Source organism: Giraffa tippelskirchi, chromosome 11 (genome assembly GCF_054371585.1).
Source record: "Giraffa tippelskirchi isolate mGirTip1 chromosome 11, T2T-mGirTip1v1.2.pri, whole genome shotgun sequence".
Lineage (NCBI taxonomy): Eukaryota > Metazoa > Chordata > Mammalia > Artiodactyla > Giraffidae > Giraffa > Giraffa tippelskirchi.
This window is the reverse complement of record NC_137285.1, coordinates 92816316-92834159: the sequence shown is the minus strand read 5'-3', so window position 1 is coordinate 92834159 and position 17844 is coordinate 92816316. Positions and strand designations below refer to the sequence as shown.

Below are 17844 nucleotides of genomic sequence, written 5' to 3'. Positions count from 1 at the left end.
TTCTGGGCTCCAAAATCACTGCAGATGGTGATTGCAGCCATGAAATTAAAAGATACTTACTCCTTGGAAGGAAAGTTATGACCAACCTAGACAGCATATTAAAAAGCAGAGACATTACTTTGCCAACAAAGGTCTGTCTAGTCAAGGCTATGGTTTTTCTGGTGGTCATGTATGGATGTGAGAGTTGAACTATAAAGAAAGCTGAGTGCCGCAGAATTGATGGTTTTGAACTGTGGTGTTGGAGAAGACTCTTGAGAGTCCCTTGGACTCAAGGAGATCCAACCAGTCCATCCTAAAGGAGATCAGTCCTGGGTGTTCATTGGAAGGACTGATGTTGAAGCTGAAACTCCAATACTTTGGCCACCTGATGCGAAGAACTGACTCATTTGAAAAGACCCTGATGCTAGGAAAGATTGCAGGCAGGAGGAGAAGGGAAGGACAGAGGATGAGATGGTTGGATGGCATCACCGACTTGATGAACATGGGTTTGGGTGGACTCCGGGAGTTGGTGATGGACAGGGAGGCCTGGTGTGCTGCGGTTCATGGGGTCGCAAAGAGTCAGACATGACTGAGCGACTGAACTGAACTGAGGGTGATTTTATTTTATGATGATGCAAGTAATACATCTTAAAAAGTATAAAGAAGCAGGAAAAAAATAAGCCATCCTCATGACATCTGGGCAATTACTAAATAGTTTATATACTAGTAAGAGATACTTTGAGCTTGTTATTTGTAGTGCTCCCCAAAAAACTAAAAGTCTATATTTATGTCATAATTTCCATTTTAAAATGTGTGACTTTGGACTTCTCTGGCATCAGTGGTTAAGACTCCATGCTTCCACTGCAGGGGGCGCAGGTTTGATCCCTGGTCAGGGAACTAAAATCCCACATGCCATGTGGTGTGGCAAATAAAATAAGGTAAAAAATAAAATGTTACAAAAAAATTCAAGATTCTGAATGGTGATCAATTAGACGCCAATTAGAACTTCTCGTTTGCACCAATGTTATTTTTATTCTAGTCATTTGTTTCCATTCACTAACTTGAATTCTGAATGATATCTGTTAAGATAATAAATGCTGCCCTGTAAATTATATAAGCGATTTTGTACTGGCTATAAGAACTGACAATATCATAGTCTTAGACCCTTTCACAATGAATATGAAATCTGTCTAATAACTTTATGGGTTTTAGACAAGATGTTTTGAAATTCTTTATCTCTTACAGATTGGCTGTGATCATAGCCAGAACCTTGTGGACATTTGTAGAGAGAGGCAATATCAGGCCTTTGTCTGTGATGCTTTGGCAGTACCAATCCGCAGTGGATCTTGTGATGCTTGCATTTCCATTGCTGTTATTCACCATTTTGCCACAGCAGTAAGTATTGTCTTTCTTGCTCCAAAAACTTATAACTAAGTGGCAGGAAGGAGAAACAAGACGGTGGAGGAGTAATTGGACGTGGAGTACATCTCTCTCCATGGACACATCATGAGTGCACCTTCAGACACAGAAGTGCTCGCAGAGCACCAGCTGAGAGCGGACAGACCTGTCCACCAGAAAGAACACGTAGAACCACACAAAACTCTGTAGGAGGAAGGAACTAGGGGGAGAAACAGGAGTGTTAGTAGGACTGGACCTGCCCTCAGCAGGTGGGGGAACTGAAGCAGGGGTCCAATCCCCACATCAGGACAATTGCTAGGTCAGAGGAGAAACATTTAAGGCTGAGAGTGAAGCAGCTCATCTGTGACAGCCTAAATGGAATGAGAATCAGACAGTCCTTGCTGAAGTCATATGTACCCCAGACAGGGATGCAAGTCCCCTAGAAGCCGCAGCAGCTGGGAGCTGGAGTGTAGGGGATCTGGAGCAATCCTAGGGCAAGGACTGCTGTTGACTGCAGAGACGGACCAAGGGGACGTGAGGGAGGAGATTGTGGGGGGACATGCCTATGGAGGAAAGCCAGGCAGCCATGGAAGCAAGACGATGCTGCTGAGTCATGCATGGTGGATCAATCACTGTAGCCTCTCATACCCCAGCATTGGTAGCTGAACAATAGCGAGGCTGGCCCATCAAGCACCTGATGCGCAGAACAACAGAGTAGGACCCCACCCAGGGTGCCCCCTAAGTGCCTGAAAGGGTGGAGCTATGGAGAAAGACTAGCTAAAGAGGCCTTCTGATTGCCAACTACTAGAGGCTTGAAAATAGTCTCTGATAGGGCCATAACTCCTGCGGCTGAGGCAGTCTGTGTCCCTGCACACTTGGTGCCATCAGGGTCCCCTTGACCCAAGCAGCCACGCCACCTTCACACTTAACCCTCACTGGGGCAGAGTTGCCACAGACAAAAAAAGTCTTGTGTCTATGCACATGGTTTCTCTTCAGTTGTGTCCGACTCTTTGTGACCCTGTGGACTGTGGCCTGCCAGGCTTCTCTGTCAGGGAGGGGGTTCTCCAGGCAAGAATACTGGAGCGTATTGGCCAATACTGGTTGGCCTACCCTTCTAGAGCACTATATTTCCTCCTGCCATAGCCGCCAACTCCCCTGAGAACCTGGTGCTGCCAGAACCCCTGTGACCCAAGCAGCTGCACCACCTCCTCACCTGGCCCTCACTGGGACAAACCGAAGTCCTCCAGGGCAGCGTCAGGAGCAGACCCCAGTGGACGACCCACATGCAAAGGTGGAAATAAAACCACAATTGAAACTCAGGGGCAGTGTGGCTAAGGAAGAAGACCCAAAACCTTCCCACCAGCTGTACCAGCTGCAGATTAAATCCACATGATCAACTAGGCAGACACTGTGTCTATGGAATATATAAAAGGTCATTGAGAGCTCCCACAAAAGAAAATGCACTTGTTCTGATAGCTGTGGACATTGGAGGCAAGAACACACAGGAGTAGGGCCAGATTAGAGTCTGAGCTGCCCCCACAGCAGGTCCAGAGACCAGCACAGTGTTGGAGGGCATCCTGGGGAGGTGAGGTGGACTGTGACTCCCAGCGAGGGAAAGGACTCCAACAGCAATGACTCAAGGAAAACATTTATTATTATTCTGTTTTGACTTGTTCTGTAGTTTCTTTTGGATTTTTTTCCTCTTTTCCTTTTTTTCCCCTGTGTTGGAGATGTCAGTTTTATTAGCACTGTGAGATCTAATTAAGCTTTTGAGTTTTTTTAAATCACACATTGTATTGCTGTTATAAACCTCTCCCTCTACATTAGCCTTTTGCAGTTCTGTGGAGTTTTCCTCTTTTTTTATTTCTTTTTTCTCTTTTTTTATAATTTTAACTTTTAAATTTTTTAAAGCTATTATTTTTTCTACGTTTATTCCTTTGTTTACTTTCCCTACTGTCCTTTTCCCCTTGCAGTTAATCTTTAATATATATAAATCTTCTTTGTCTACCTCTATTTAACTTTGAATTTCTATTCTTTTCTTTCTTTTTCCCACCATACTTGTTGTTTTGTTTTCATTGCTTTATTCCTTGCTTTAGTTTTGTTTTCCAGTTTGTGCTTTAGTTAATTTTGTTCTTAACTGGTAGATATCACTTTTGGTTTCCTTTGTTTGCAGGGTCAGTCTATTGTACTTCATTTTTGTTGGACTGTTTTGAGTTTGCTTATGGGCATATATGTGTATATTCCATTATTTTAATTATTATTTGCCTGATTTTGTAACTGCACTTGTCTGTGGTTCATCTCTGGTTTCTTGTGTTTGAGTATCTATTTTAATCTCATTTAATGCCGTAACAAACCACCTGTGGAATCCCCATTTCTGGCAAGAGATCAAGCCTGGAGCCTTTGGAGTGGGAGCACTGACTCCAAGACCCTAGACTATCAGAGAACTCCTAATCCTAGAGAGTATCAGATAGTGAGAACTCACACAAAGGAAACCACTTGAATAGGAGACCCGGCATCACCCAACCACCAGTAGCACCCTGTGCAGGACGCCTCCTCCAAACAACAAACTGACAAAAATACAAACCCAATCTTCAGCAGACAGGATTACCACCTCACTCAGCCCTGCCTCATCAGAGGGAAAAAAAAACAAAACAAAACCTCAGCATGAATCTCACCCTGTAGGAAGCTTACACAGACCACTGGACCAGCCTTAGGAAGGCAGAAACCAAAAAGGAAGAAAGAATTCAACCTTGAAGCTAGAGAAAAGGAGACCTCAAACACAGTAAGTTTTAAAAAAATAATGAAAAGGCAGAGAAATAACACACAAATGAAGGAATAAACTAGAAACACAGAAGTCCAAATAAATGAAGAAGAAATTGGCAAACTACCTGAAAAAGAATTCAGAGTAATGATAATAAAGATGATCAGAAACCTTGAAAACAGAATGGAGAAAATGCAAGAATCAATTAACAAAGACGTAGAAGGATTAAAGAATAAACATACAGAGGCAAACAACACAATTAATGAAATTAAAAATACTCTAAAAGGAATGAATAGCAGAATATCTGAAGCAGAAGAACAGATCAGAAGATAAAATGGTGGAAATAACTGCTGGAGAGAAGAATAAAGTAAAAGAATGAAAAGAACTGAGGATAGTCTTAGGGACCTCTGGGATAATACCAAGTGGCAGGAAATGTTCGTAGGTTTTACTGATTTGGACTACATTTCAGCTTTTCCTTTCTTTCCATGTCATAAAGTGCACCCCAGTTTTTAAAGAAAGCCTGTGGGATGGAGATGAGCCAGATGGGAGCTGTGCTTACTTAAACACAGGTCTGGTGTGACTGTGCTTTATTGCCGCGTATTTCTGCCTTTTTCCTCCCTGAGTCTTACTCATCTTTAAATGTCTTCCTCAAATCCACAGAGTTGCAGAACTTTAGCTATAAGAGACTTTAATAAGAGATCAGCTGTAGGCCTCTTGAGGATCCCTTCTCTCTTCTCAGCCCCTGAGCTTCTTCTCTATTTGTTTCCCGTCTTGCTTCCTCAGCTCTTTCTCTCATTCCCAAGACCTGAGTTTCATGTTCTTCCCATTCTATTTTTCTTCTTTTCATGTTCTTTTCTTTCAAAACTCAAGTATTTAGCTGGTAGTGGTATGCTGATGTTTTTAATTAGTCACTATGCTTCTAATTTTAAAATAAGTAGATTTAATATTTTATGGTATAGGAAAAAAAGTCTTATTACTCCTGACTGTTACTCGTTTTCTCCTGATCTAAGCAGTAACATAGATTCCTCTGTGCTAGAGTTACTGGCACTTTGTGACCTTAACTGAATTCAAAACAAAACAGAACACCTTCTGTGCTTCTCTATTATTATTGGAAAGAAAAAATTTTTTTTCTATTTATCCTTCCCCCCCCCCTTGATTGCAGAACACAATTCTTCTTTTTTCCTTTTTTTTTTGGTTTTATATAAGATTTGTCTTATGTTTGATTTTCTGTGCTGTGCATCTTAATTGAAAACAGTCCTGTAGCCAGTTATATTTCCCATTTCCTCTCTGTATCTCTTTCTGGCTGATAAATGACAATATGTTTTTTTTTCCCCACTAGGAGCGTAGAGTGGCAGCTCTCCAAGAACTTGTTCGACTCCTAAGGCCTGGTGGGAAGGCGCTCATCTATGTTTGGGCTATGGAGCAAGAATATAACAATAAGAAGTCCAAGTATCTTAGAGAAAACAAGATTAGCCAAGGAATGAAAGAGGGAGTCAGCAATGATACATCAGTGAAAGAGTTGCTTGTGAAGCAGTTGCCTAATGTAGGCAAGCAAGATTCAGCACATTCTGTCCCCTCCATAAATGACTTTCAAGATGGAGGATGTAGTTCAAGGAATGTTACTAATTCCAAGTTGCCTATTCACACTAACAGGACTTCTTTTCATTCTCAAGACTTACTGGTTCCCTGGCACTTTAAGGAAAATCCTGGTAAGGACAAGCATGTTGAGCCATTTGGTCCATTAGGATCCCGTGACCCAGGTCCTGTGTTTCATCGTTACTACCATGTGTTTTGTGAGGGAGAATTGGAAGCTGCCTGCCAGACTTTGAGTAATATAAGCATACTGCAAAGTTACTATGATCAGGGGAACTGGTGTGTAATTCTTCAAAAGGTCTGATTATCTCTATGAACATATTATACACAGGGAAGAAATGCTCAAATTTTTTTTGAAAAATGAGATCAAATTACCTATATTTTTTAGTTAAAGAGAAAATGTGTGGAAAAGTATCAGAGGAGAGTGCCTGAGAGAAATTTGAAAGTAGAGACTATTTAGGATATATTCAGTCTCCTACTATTGCTGACATCACTTAATCCGTGATGGAGGAACAGGGATGGTTTTTAAAAGTAATTGAAGTAGTTTGTGAAATATTTGGGATCTTAGGGTAAGAGTACAGCATTTTGAAGATAAACTTTTGTTATAAAGTATTGCTAAATGAACTAAATTATGTAGAATCTTAATGAAGTAATCACATAACATTTTATCAATAATAAAATATTCCTGTTCAGTAGAAAATTGTCTGAAATTTTATCTGTGATTGTTAGCTCTGTAAAATCACAGATGATAACCACTCTGTCACTACATCTTACTAGCACAGGCTTGACATATCACAGGTACTCAGTAAAATTTTAGTCAGTTGGATAGTACACATACATTAATGTAGGAGTTTTCATCCAATAAAAACTTACTGAAACTGTACAATGTACCAGTCACTGTTTTAAGTTCTCGGGGGGGAACAGTGAGCAAGAAAAATACAAAGTTGATGCCCTTGTTGAGCTTACATTCTAGAAGGAAAGACAGACAGTAAACAATGCAGGACACTGGGGTTTGATCCCTGGATCAGGAATTCCCCTGGAGAAGGGGATGGCAACCCACTCCAGTATTCTTGCCTAGAAAATACCATGGACAGAGGAGCCTGGTGGACACACCTGGTGGGTGCGTCCATGGAGTCGCAAAGAGTTGGACACGACTGAGTGACTTCATAGTCGATTAACATTGTTGTAATAGTTTCAGGTGAACAGTGAAGGGGCTCAGCCATACATATGCCTATATCTGTTCTCCCCCAAGCCCCTCTGAGGCCCATCCAGGCTAGCACATAACATTGAGCAGAGTTCCGTGTGCTATACAATAGGTTTTTGTTGGTTTCCATTTTAAGTGTAGCAGTGTATACATGACCTTGCCAAAGTCCTAACTATCCCTTCCCCCTGGTAACCATGAGTTTGTTGTCTAACTCTGTGAGTCTCTTTCTGTTTTATAATTTCATTTGTATTATTTCTTTTTAGACACCACATATAAGGGTTTTCATATGATATTTCTCCTTCTCTGTCTGACTTACTTCACTCAGTATGACAGTGTCTAGGTCCATCCATGATGCTGCGAATGGCCTTATTTCATTCTTTTTAATGGCTGAATAATATTCCATTGTGTGTATATGTATATATATATATATATATACTACATCTTCTTTCCCCATTCCTCTGTCGATGGGGCCTAAAACCTTCACAACAGTGCGAGAACTTCCTTGGTATTGTTGTTCTCCGGTTTGTGAGTCACCTACCCAGCAGGTATAGGATTTGATTTTATCCTAAGTGTTTCCCTCCTACCATTTCACTGTGGCTTCTCCTTTGTCCGTGGATGTGGGGTGTCTTTTTTTGGTGGGTTTCAGTGTCTTCCTCTCTGCCACATGGATTCTTTACCACTGAGCCAGCAGGGAAGCCCTTCAGAAACAGTAGTGATCAATAAATCTTAGATGAGATACTGATTACTTTTGTCATGGAATTTCAGTACAAGATTATAAATTTTCCCTTTAGATGAATTTGTAAGGTTCATGGTATGAGAAGAAAGAATTATAGGGCTAAAAATACTTTTATTTCTGACATACATTATAGCACTTTACATCACACTTCGAAGCTTCCCTGGTGGCTCAGACAGTCAAGAATCTGCCTGTGATGCAGGAGACCTGGGATTGATCTCTGCAGGAGATCCCCTGAAGAAGGAAATGGCAATGCACTCCACTATTCTTGCCTGGGAAATTCCATGGACAAAAGAGCCTGGTGGGCTACAGTCCATGAGGTTGCAAAAGAGGCGGACATGACTGACTAACACTTTCACTTTTTTTTAACACTTTCACTTTTATTTGAAGTTCAACATATGCTAACAGCTGAGCTATTTAAAATCTTAAGAAATGATTCTGCACTCAGTATTTCAGCAAATTTGGAGAACTCATTAGTGGCCACAGGGCTGGAAAAGATCAACTTTTATTCCAGTTCCAAAGAAGGGCAATGCCAAAGAATATTTCAACTACCATACAATTGTGCTCATTTCATGTGCTAGCAAGGTTATGCCCAATATCCTTCAAGCTAGGCTTCAGCAGTATTTGAACTGAGAACTTCCAGATGTACAAGCTGAGTTTAGAAAAGGCAGAGAAATCAGAGATCAAATTATCAACATTGATTGGATCATGCAGAAAGCAAGGGAGTTCCAGAAAATCATCTACTTCTGCTTCATTGACTATACTAAAGCCTTTGACTATGTGGATCACAGCAAACTGAAAATTCTTAAAGAGATGGGAATACCAGACCACCTTACCTGTCTCCTGAGAAACCTTATGCGGGTCAAGAAGCAACAGTTAGAACTGTTGCTATACGACAAGGCTATATATTGTCACCCTGCTTATTTAACTTATGTGCAGAGTACCTCATGCAAAATGCTGAGCTGGATGATCACAAACTGAAATTTCTTGGAAAAATACCAACAGCCTCAGGTATGCTGATGATAACCACTGTAACGGCAAAAAACAAAGAGGAACTAAAGAGCCTCTTGATGAGAGTGAAAAAGAGTGAAAAAGCTGGCTTGAAACTCAGCATTCAGAAAAGTAAGATCATGACATCTGGTCTCATCACTGTGGCAAATAGAAGGGGAAAAAATGGAAATGGTAACAGACTTTATTTTCATGGGCACCAAAATTACTGCAGATGGTGACTACAGCCATGCAATTAAAGGACACTTGCTCCTTGGAAGGAAAATGTATATTATATACACCATACTTGAAATATATCTTACATTCAATGAAGGAACACAGGGCATTCTTCCTTACATTAGGAAAAAATTGGCTATCTTCTCCTTGTATGAAAATCATGTTTGTTTATATTCCATGAAAGACTTTTCCTTTCAATCACATTCAGCACACTGGGAGGAGCTCAGCGTCACTTAGCAGTGATCAATGCTAGATACACAACTTTATGGAAGCCATCACCACACACATACATAATGCACAAGGGAGGTATAACTTCCCTTCGTAGAAGCAGAAAAACTGCTAAAGAAACTTTATGCTTGGTAACAAGTTTTTCTGGTTACTATGGGGAACACTTCACTGTCCATGCATTGAAGAAGCCTTGCTCATATATTCTTGTGCGGATTATCGCTTAGAGGATGACTCAAAATGGAAAGAAACATGAGGATTACAAGCCTAGGAAATAAAACTGCTGGCTTTAGCCACTTGATTGAGTTCCATCCCCTGTCCATAAAAGTTCTTTTTACCTAGCTTGTGAGAAACACAGTGACTCTAATGGAAGCAAGCCCCTTTGGAGACTCTGAAAGGCTCCCCCACAGCCCCTACCCCCTGCCCCTCTCTCTCTTATTTGTCCATTGAACAGAGAGCTCCACCACAGCCTTCAAGGAAATGTGGGGAAAGCAGTTTGGCAGATATCAAAAATATTTTACCAGTTACTCCAAATCCTGAGTACAAGTTCCATACCCTGCAGAGCAAGCTGTATAAATCTTGGTTCATCAAACATGTAAGAAATGCATCCTCGTTCTCTATGGGAAACAAATCTTTTCCTGCAGTGTGAAAGGCCTTCACTCCCACTTGTTTTGAGAGTGCAGAGCTTTGTGCAACTTCATACAGTACCCATGGAAAAAGCAGTACAATGGATGACTTAACCAGGATAATTCATGCATCCACACTTCAAGTATATCTTACACTAAGTGAAAGAACACAGTGCACAGTACTCCTTCTTATGGTAAGAAACAACGGACTGATGTTGCTTATAGGAGGTTCAAGTGAAAACTGCCATCTTAAAATCTTTTCCTTCCAGTCCCATTGTGACCACATAGCTCTAAGTGCCACATGACATAAGAGACACAAATGTTAGATTTACACAGTTATGGAACAAACGCATACGCAACACACAAAATACGACTTTGCTTGAGGAAGAACTCAGTCACACACACACACACAAATTTGTGTTATTTGCTTTTTTATAAAAAAGTTCTGGAGACTAAGGGAGATTCTAACGATGTATGTGGGGTGAAGAGCACTTTGTTTGTATTCTCAGTGCAGCTCCTGTTTTGAGGAATGACTCAGTGTAGCCTAGAGAAACGGTGTTACGTGTCTTTGACATGAAACCCTACCTGCTTCAGCCACCTGTGTTAACTTCCATCTATGGAAAGGACACCACGCATAAAAGTTCTTCCTTTAATCCAGCTTGTGAGAAACAACAAAATTTATTGAATGGAAACCAACTCTTTTCATCCCTTTGAAAACTCTCACCCTTATTTTCCCATGGCATAAAGACCTTCACTCAGCTGTGCAGGACACATTGGAAAAGTAGTTTGGCAGGTCTCTTGATATTCCAGTAGCTCCTCCAAATCCAGGAGGTAGCTAGCTATGGAACCCTGGGAGGTTCTGCTTTCTTCATTGGATAGTTAGATTTCCACAGCTTTCACAGAGCCCAAGAAACACAGTTCTAGCTGGTCTGACGTGCAATGCCAGTCTGCCTCAGTGAGTAAACCTGAGCTTCATGAAAAAAAAAAAAAACCAGAAAAATGTGCTTAAAGTTCATTCTGGGAACTCACACCTGACATCTCTGTACCTGGAACAGAAACTACACTTTAGATCCAGCCTAAAAACAGTGCAGTTTCCCCCTGAATATTGCTAGGTGTTTGGAAGATCCAAAGTTGCCTAGGCATCACCAGGTCAGTAGAGGGTATCATTCACCCTGCCTGCATAAGTTTATTAATTGAAGGATCTCATTGTGTCCTAGAAGTGTCTTCTCGCTGGTCAGAAATTGTAGGTAAATATGCTTTGTGTCAACTTTGAAGTTAAGGCCTAATGGCAAAAGTCATATTCTCCCCTTTTGAAAGCCAGATAGTTACAGCCTCAAAGCTGCCTAAAACACACTGTTGTAGCCTGTCTTCTATTCACTGCAAGAATACCTCTAAAAAGGCAAGTGAGTTTTCTCCAAAGAAACAGGGAATGTCCAACGCCTAGCTAGGAGCTCATTTCACAGCACTCTAAAGGGTGAACTAAACATGACCACTGGTCTCAAAGTATGGTCCAGGTTTTCCATCATCAAAGTTAGACGTGCAGCAGTTTCCGAGACGTAATCTAATGCAGTAACTATAGTGTGCCTTTCAGGACTTGTAGGACTCTTGCGTCTGCACCATTTCCCCTGGAAGAAAACTGTTCTGAAAGTCTCTAATGGGGGCGGTGGGGGAGTGGTCCTGAGTAGCATGAATCTGTGTTAGCTATTGGGATCAAGTCTGTGTATGCAGAGTGAAGAACAACACAGTGCTCTCTTCCTTGAATAGCTAGGTTTCCACACCTTGCAGACAGCCTCAGGAGCATAGTTGTAGTCAGTCTTATGTGCAAGGCTAATCTGCTTCAGTGAATAAACCTGAGATGCAGTGTTATGCAAGACAGCAAAATAGACACAGATGTGAAGAGCAGACTTTTGGACTCTGTGGGAGAAAGCAATGGTGGGATGATTTGAGAGAAAGCAGTGAAACATGTATGTTACCATATGTAAAATAGATGACCAGTGCAAGTTTGATGCATGAAGCAGGGCACTCCAAGCCAGTCTCTGGGACAACCCAGAGGGATGGGAGGGAGGTGGGAGGGGTTCGGGATGGGGGGACACATACACCCATGGCTGATTCATGTCGATGTATGGCAAAGACCACCACAATATTGTAAAGTAATTAGTCTCCAATTAAAATAAATAAGTGAATAAATCAAAAAAGAAAAAAGACATTGTGCTTACAATTCATTCTGGAAACATACCTGATGCCTCAAACAGAAGCTAAACATTATATGCAATTTAAAATCGGTGCAGTTTTTCCTGAATGTTGCCAGGCATTTGGAAGATCTAAAGGCACCTAGGCCTAACTACAGAGAAGGCAATGGCAACCCACTCCAGTACTCTTGCCTGGAAAATCCTCGCTAGGAGTCGGACACAACTGAGCAACTTCACTTTCACTTTTCACTTTCATGCATTGGAGAAGGAAGTGGCACCCCACTCCAGTATTCTTGCCTGGAGAATCCCAGGGACGAGGGAGCGTGGTGGGCTGCCATCTATGGGGTCGCACAGAGTCGGACACGACTGAAGCAACTTAGCAGTAGCAGCAGGCAATATGCAGTGCACCATATACAGAACTCCCTGCTTACACAAGTTTATCCTTGGAAGAGCTCTGTGTGTCCCAGGTGTCCTAGACTCTGATAACTATGCTATTTGTCAGCTTTGAAATTAAGGCCTGATGGTGAAAGTAGTGTTTGAAGAAAGCCGGATACCTGGGACCTGGTAGGTGCCTGACAAAGACTATTGTTGCCTATCTTCTATTCACTGCAGGAATGCCTCTGGAAACACAAAGTTTTCTAGAAAGAAAGAAGGTGTATGCAATTTCTTGCTAGGAGCTCATTTCACAGAACTGTCTGAAAAACAAAAATAAACATGACCACTAGTCTCAAATGATGGTCCAGTTTTTCCCATCAAGATATTTATGGGAAGCAGAATCCACTCCAGATGAAAACTGCTGACCACAAGCACATAGACCCTAGACTGGCTGAAGCCAGAAAATTGATGATGCTTGAAATGTCATCTTGATACCAACCAATCCAAGAATTGTCCATGAGCTGATCATGCCCTGCACCTTGAACACTATAAAACTCCTCACTACCCTCTCCAGGGTTGGTCACACAGTCCTGAGGGCGTTAACTCACTGTGGTGCCTTTGCCTGGCAAAGCAATAAAGCTACTCTTTTCTACTTCATGCAAATTCAGTCTCTACATTCCTACTCAACCCAGTGAACAGAGACGGAGTTTCAGCAACATACACAGTGCAGCAATGTTTCTGTTGACCAGTAAATTTTCAGGAAAGGAACAGGGTTCTGGCAACTTTTACTAGAAACTCATCTCACAGAACAATTAGGCCAACCCCATAGACGGCAGCCCACCAGGCTCCTCTGTCCACAGGATTCTCTAGGCAAGAATACTGGAGTGAGTTGCCATTTCCTTCTCTGCTAACCAAGGTAGTCACTCTAATATGCACTCACCCACATGCAGAACACCCTGCTAACCCACGTTTACTCCTGGAAGGCATTAGTGTGGCCCAGGTGTCTCTTCTGGGTGCCTAGCAACTGCAGGGAGACATTCTGTAGGTCAACTTGAAAACTAGGACCTAACTGCTAAAAGCCATTTTCACAACGTACCCTTGTGAAAGCTATGTTGCTGATGTCTCAAAGCTGCCTGGAAAATGTTCTGGTTGCTTGTCTTCTACTCACTGCAGCAGTGTTTCTTGTTTCACGATGAATTTTCAGGAAAGAAACAGGGTGCATGTAACTCCTTTCTGGGAGTTCATCTCACAGAACACCTAGGCCTAACCAAGGGTAGTAATGGGTATGCCATTCACCGCACTCAGAAAAGCTACAACATACATTTCTTCATGAAACGTCCTGTGTGACCCCGTTTTCTCTTCTGGCTTCTCAGTAACCGAAGGGGAAACATTCCATGGCTCAACTTGAAAACTGATGCCTACTGGAAAAAGCAGTATTCTTCCCTTATGAAAGTAAGAGGGTTATGGCCTCAAAGCTTCCTAAATAACACTTTGGCTCCTTGTCTTCTGCTCACTGAAGCAGTGTTTCTGGTTGGACTAGTGAGTTTTCAGGAAAGAAACAGGGTACTTGCAACTCATTGCTAGGAACTCATCTAACAGAGCACCTAGGCCTCTTGTTCATTCAGTCGTGTCCGACTCTCTGGGACCCCATGACTGCAGCATGCCAGGTTCCCTGTCCTTCACTGTCTCTGGGAGTTTGCTTTCACAAGGTTATGTTGTGGAAGTGGCTTTTACTCATATCCATTGGGTCGATGATGCCATCCAACAATCTTATCCCCTGTCACCCTCTTCTCCTCCTGCCCTCAATCCTTCCCAGCATTAGGGTCTTTTCCAATGAGTTGGCTGTTTGCATCAGGTGCCCATAGTATTGGAGCTTCAGCTTCAGCATCCATCCTTCCAATGAATATTCAGGCCTAACTGTGGTAGTAATTCATCACACACAGGTCACCCTGAGCACACAAAAATTTCTTCATGGATGGTTCCAGGGTGTTCCAGGTGGGTTTTTTTGTTGTTGTTTTTTTTGGCTGCTCAGAAACTGCAGAGAAACAGTTCTGTGTCAAGTTGAAAGTTGGTACCTGCTAGCCAATCAGTATTTTCCCCTTGTGAAAGCTAGGTTGTTGTGGGTCCAAAGCTGCCTGAAAAACACTCTGGTTGCTGGGCTTCTACTCACTGCAGCAATGTTTCTAGTTATGCAAATGAGTTTTAGAAACAAAACATGAGATCGAGAATAGCATTGAAACATGTATATTATCATATGTGAAACAGAACACCATTCCATGTTCGATGCATGAGACAAGGGCTCAGGGCCAGGGCAATGGGATGACCCAGAGGGATGGGATGGGGAGGGAAGTGGGTGGGGGGTCCAGGAAGGGGAACTCATGTAAACCCATGGCTGATTCATGTCAATGTATTGCAAAAACTATTACAATATTGTAAAGTAATTAGCCCCCAACTAAAATAAATAAATTTATTAAAAAAAAGAAAAAAACAAAACAAAACAAAACATGATGCTTACAACCTTTAGCTAAGAACTCATCTCACAGAACATTTAGGTCTAACCGGAGCAGTAACTCTAGTATACCACGCAGCACATGTAGAATAGTGTGTAACCTGTTTCTTCATGGAAGGGATCAGTATGCCCTAGGTGTCTCTTCTGGGTGCTCCGAAACTGGAGAGAAACTTTCCATGGGTCAACTTGAAAACTGGTGCCTACTGGCAAAAGCAGTATTTTCCCTTTGTGACAGCTGTGGAGTTGTGCCCTCAAAGTTGGCTGAAAAACACTATGGCTGCTGGTATTCTGCTCACTACAGCAATGTTTCTGACTTGCCAGTGAGTTTCAGGAATGAAACAAGGTGCTTGCAACTGATTGCTAGAAGTTCATCTCACAAAACACCTAGGCCTAACCATGGTAGTAACTCAAGTATAATGTTCAGTACGTGCAGAACACACTTCACACCAAAGTTTAATCGTGGGAAGGTCCAGTGTGTCAGGGTCTCTGCCGGCTGCTTGGAAACATTTTGTGGGTCAGCCTGAAAACTGGTGCCTGTTAGCAAAAGTAGTATATACCCACCGTGAAAGCTAGATTGTTGTGACCTCAAAGCTGCCCGGAAAACACTCTGATTGCTGTCTTCTATTCATTGCAGCAATGTTCTTGTTAAACAGGTAAGTTTTCAATGAAACTGGATGCTTGTAACTTCTTGCAATGAGCACACTTCACTGAACTCCAAGGCATAACCAGAGTAGTAACTTGGGTATATCACTCACCACAAACAGAACAAACCATGCACACAAGATTCTTCATGGACCGATTCATTGTGTTCCAAGTGTCTTTTACAGCTGAGAAACCATAAGGAAACACGGGTTGTCAACCTGAAATTGGGGTCTGACTGCAAATCAGTATTTTCCAATTGTGAAAGCTAGGGAGTTGTGACTTCACAGCTGCATGAAAAACACTCTGGTTGCTTGTCTTCTATTTATTGCTGCAATGTGTCTGGTTATACAAGTGAGTTGGCTAAAAGAAACAGTGTGCTTGCCACTCCTAGCTAGCAGCAAACCTCACATAACTCCTACACCTAACCAGAATAGTAATTCGGTATGCTACTCACCACATAGAGAACGGCTCCTGGACAAAAGTTATTTCATGGAACAGTTTAATGTGTCCCAGAAGTGTCTTTTTACAGATGAGAAACTGCAGAGAACATGCTGTGGGACAAATTTAAAATTAGGACTTCTGGAAAAAGCATATTTTTCCACCTGTGAAAGCTAGGTAGTCGCGGATTCATAGCTGATTGAAAGACACTCTGGTAGCCTGATTCCTATTCAGCAATGTCTGTGGTTAAACAAACGAGTTTCCTGAAAGAAGCAAGGAATCTTGCAGTTCCTTGCAAGGGGTACCGCTTGTACTCCTACATTTAGCCAGAGTAGTAATTTGGGCTATCCACTCACCACACTCATAATACCCTGCTCAAGAAGATATTTCAATGAAGGGTTCAGTGTATCACAACTGTGTCTTTTTACTACTCAGAAAGTATAGTGTAACATGTTCCGTGTCAACTTGGAAATTTGGACCTGGACACAAAACAGTATTTTCTACTTGTGAAAACTAGGTAGCTGCAACTTTAAAGCTCCCCCCAAAACACTCTGGTAGCTTGTCATCTATTCATTGCAGCAATGCCTCTGGTTAAATATGTGATTTTTCTCAAATAGGGCACTAGCAACTTTTTGCTAAGAGCACAACTCACATAACTTCTAAGCCTAACCAGAGTATTAACTGGGGTATACTACTTACCACACAGAATATCTCGCTCAAGTGTTTTTTCATGGAAGGATCCTGTTTGTCCCAAATGTTTTTACACAATGCAGAAACTAAAGGGAAGCATGCTGTAGAGTCCCTTGGACAGCAAGTAGCTCAAACCAGTCCATCCTAAAGGAAATCAACCCCGAATATCCACTGGAAGGATGATGCTGGAGCTGAAGCTCCAGTACTTTGGCCACCTGAGGCGAAGAGCTGACTCACTGGAAAAGACTCTGATACTGGGAAAGATTGAGGGCAAGAGAAGTGGGCAGCAGAGGATGAGATGGCTGGATGGCCATGAGTTAGAAGGACTCAATGGAAATGAGTTTGAGCAAACTCTGGGAGACAGTGAAGGTCAGGGAAGCCTGGCATGCTGCAGCCCATGAGGTTGCAAAGAGTTAGGCATGACTTAGCAACTGAACAACAACAACATGCTGTATGTCAACTAGGAAATCGGGGTATGCATTAAAAAGCAGTTTTTTCCACCTGCGAAAGCTAGGTAATTGTGTCCTCAAACCTGCCTGAAAAACACTCTGGTTGCTTGTCTTGTATCCAGTGTAGCGATGTCGCTGGTTAAACGTGAATTTTCTTAAGGAAACAGGGTCTTGGCAACTCCTTGTTCCCATCACACCTCATAGAACTCCTAGTTCTTACTAGAGTAGTAACTTGGGTATTTAACTCACCAAAAACTGAAAATGTTTTTATTCATTTTCACACACATGTTTCTTCATTGAAGGTTTAATGTGGCAGAGGTGTGTCTTTTCACAGCTTGGAAACTGCAGGACAGGGAAACCTTCTATATGTTTGGAAATTGGGGTCTGCTGGAAAAAGCTGTGTTTTCCACCTGTGAAAGCTAGGTAGCCAGCCATGGCTTCAAAGCTCCCAGAAAAACACTCTGGCTTCTTGTCTTCTATTGATTTCAACAATGTCTCCGGTTAAACAAGTGAACTTTCTGAAATATACAGGGTGCCTGCAATTCACTAGAAGCACACCTAACAAATTCTAGGGCTAACTAGAGTAGTGATTCTGGGATGCCACTCACCACACACAGAATACAATCTGCGCATGTTTCATCGTGGAAGGATAAGTGTGCCTCAATTGCATCTTTTCACAATGTTGAAACCAAATATGTTGTTTGTAATCTTGGAAATTGGTGGCTACACACAAAAGCAGTATTTTTCATCTGTGAAAGCTAGTAGTTGCACCCTCAAAGTTGCCTGAAAAACACTCTGTTCCTTGTCTT

At 42.0% G+C, this 17844-nt stretch overlaps 1 protein-coding gene across 19 annotated transcripts in view; it reads left to right on the top strand.

Moving 5' to 3' along the window:
* The window catches only part of ALKBH8 (alkB homolog 8, tRNA methyltransferase), a 153705-nt gene that overhangs the window by 93472 nt on the left and 42389 nt on the right, over window positions 1-17844 (top strand). For 12 of the 19 annotated variants that reach the window (XR_014069870.1, XR_014069871.1, XR_014069872.1 and 9 more), the window contains 2 exons: window positions 1225-1374; window positions 5478-6614. Coding sequence is in view for 15 of the 19 variants with exons in the window: in XM_081545860.1 (XP_081401986.1) it covers window positions 1225-1374; window positions 5478-6035 (708 nt within the window). In the remaining 4 variants the exon portion in view is untranslated. Of the gene's footprint in view, window positions 1-1224; window positions 1375-5477; window positions 6615-17844 lie in introns of those variants that run through there. The other 7 variants (XM_081545863.1, XM_081545866.1, XM_081545865.1 and 4 more) reach the window with 4 other exon arrangements.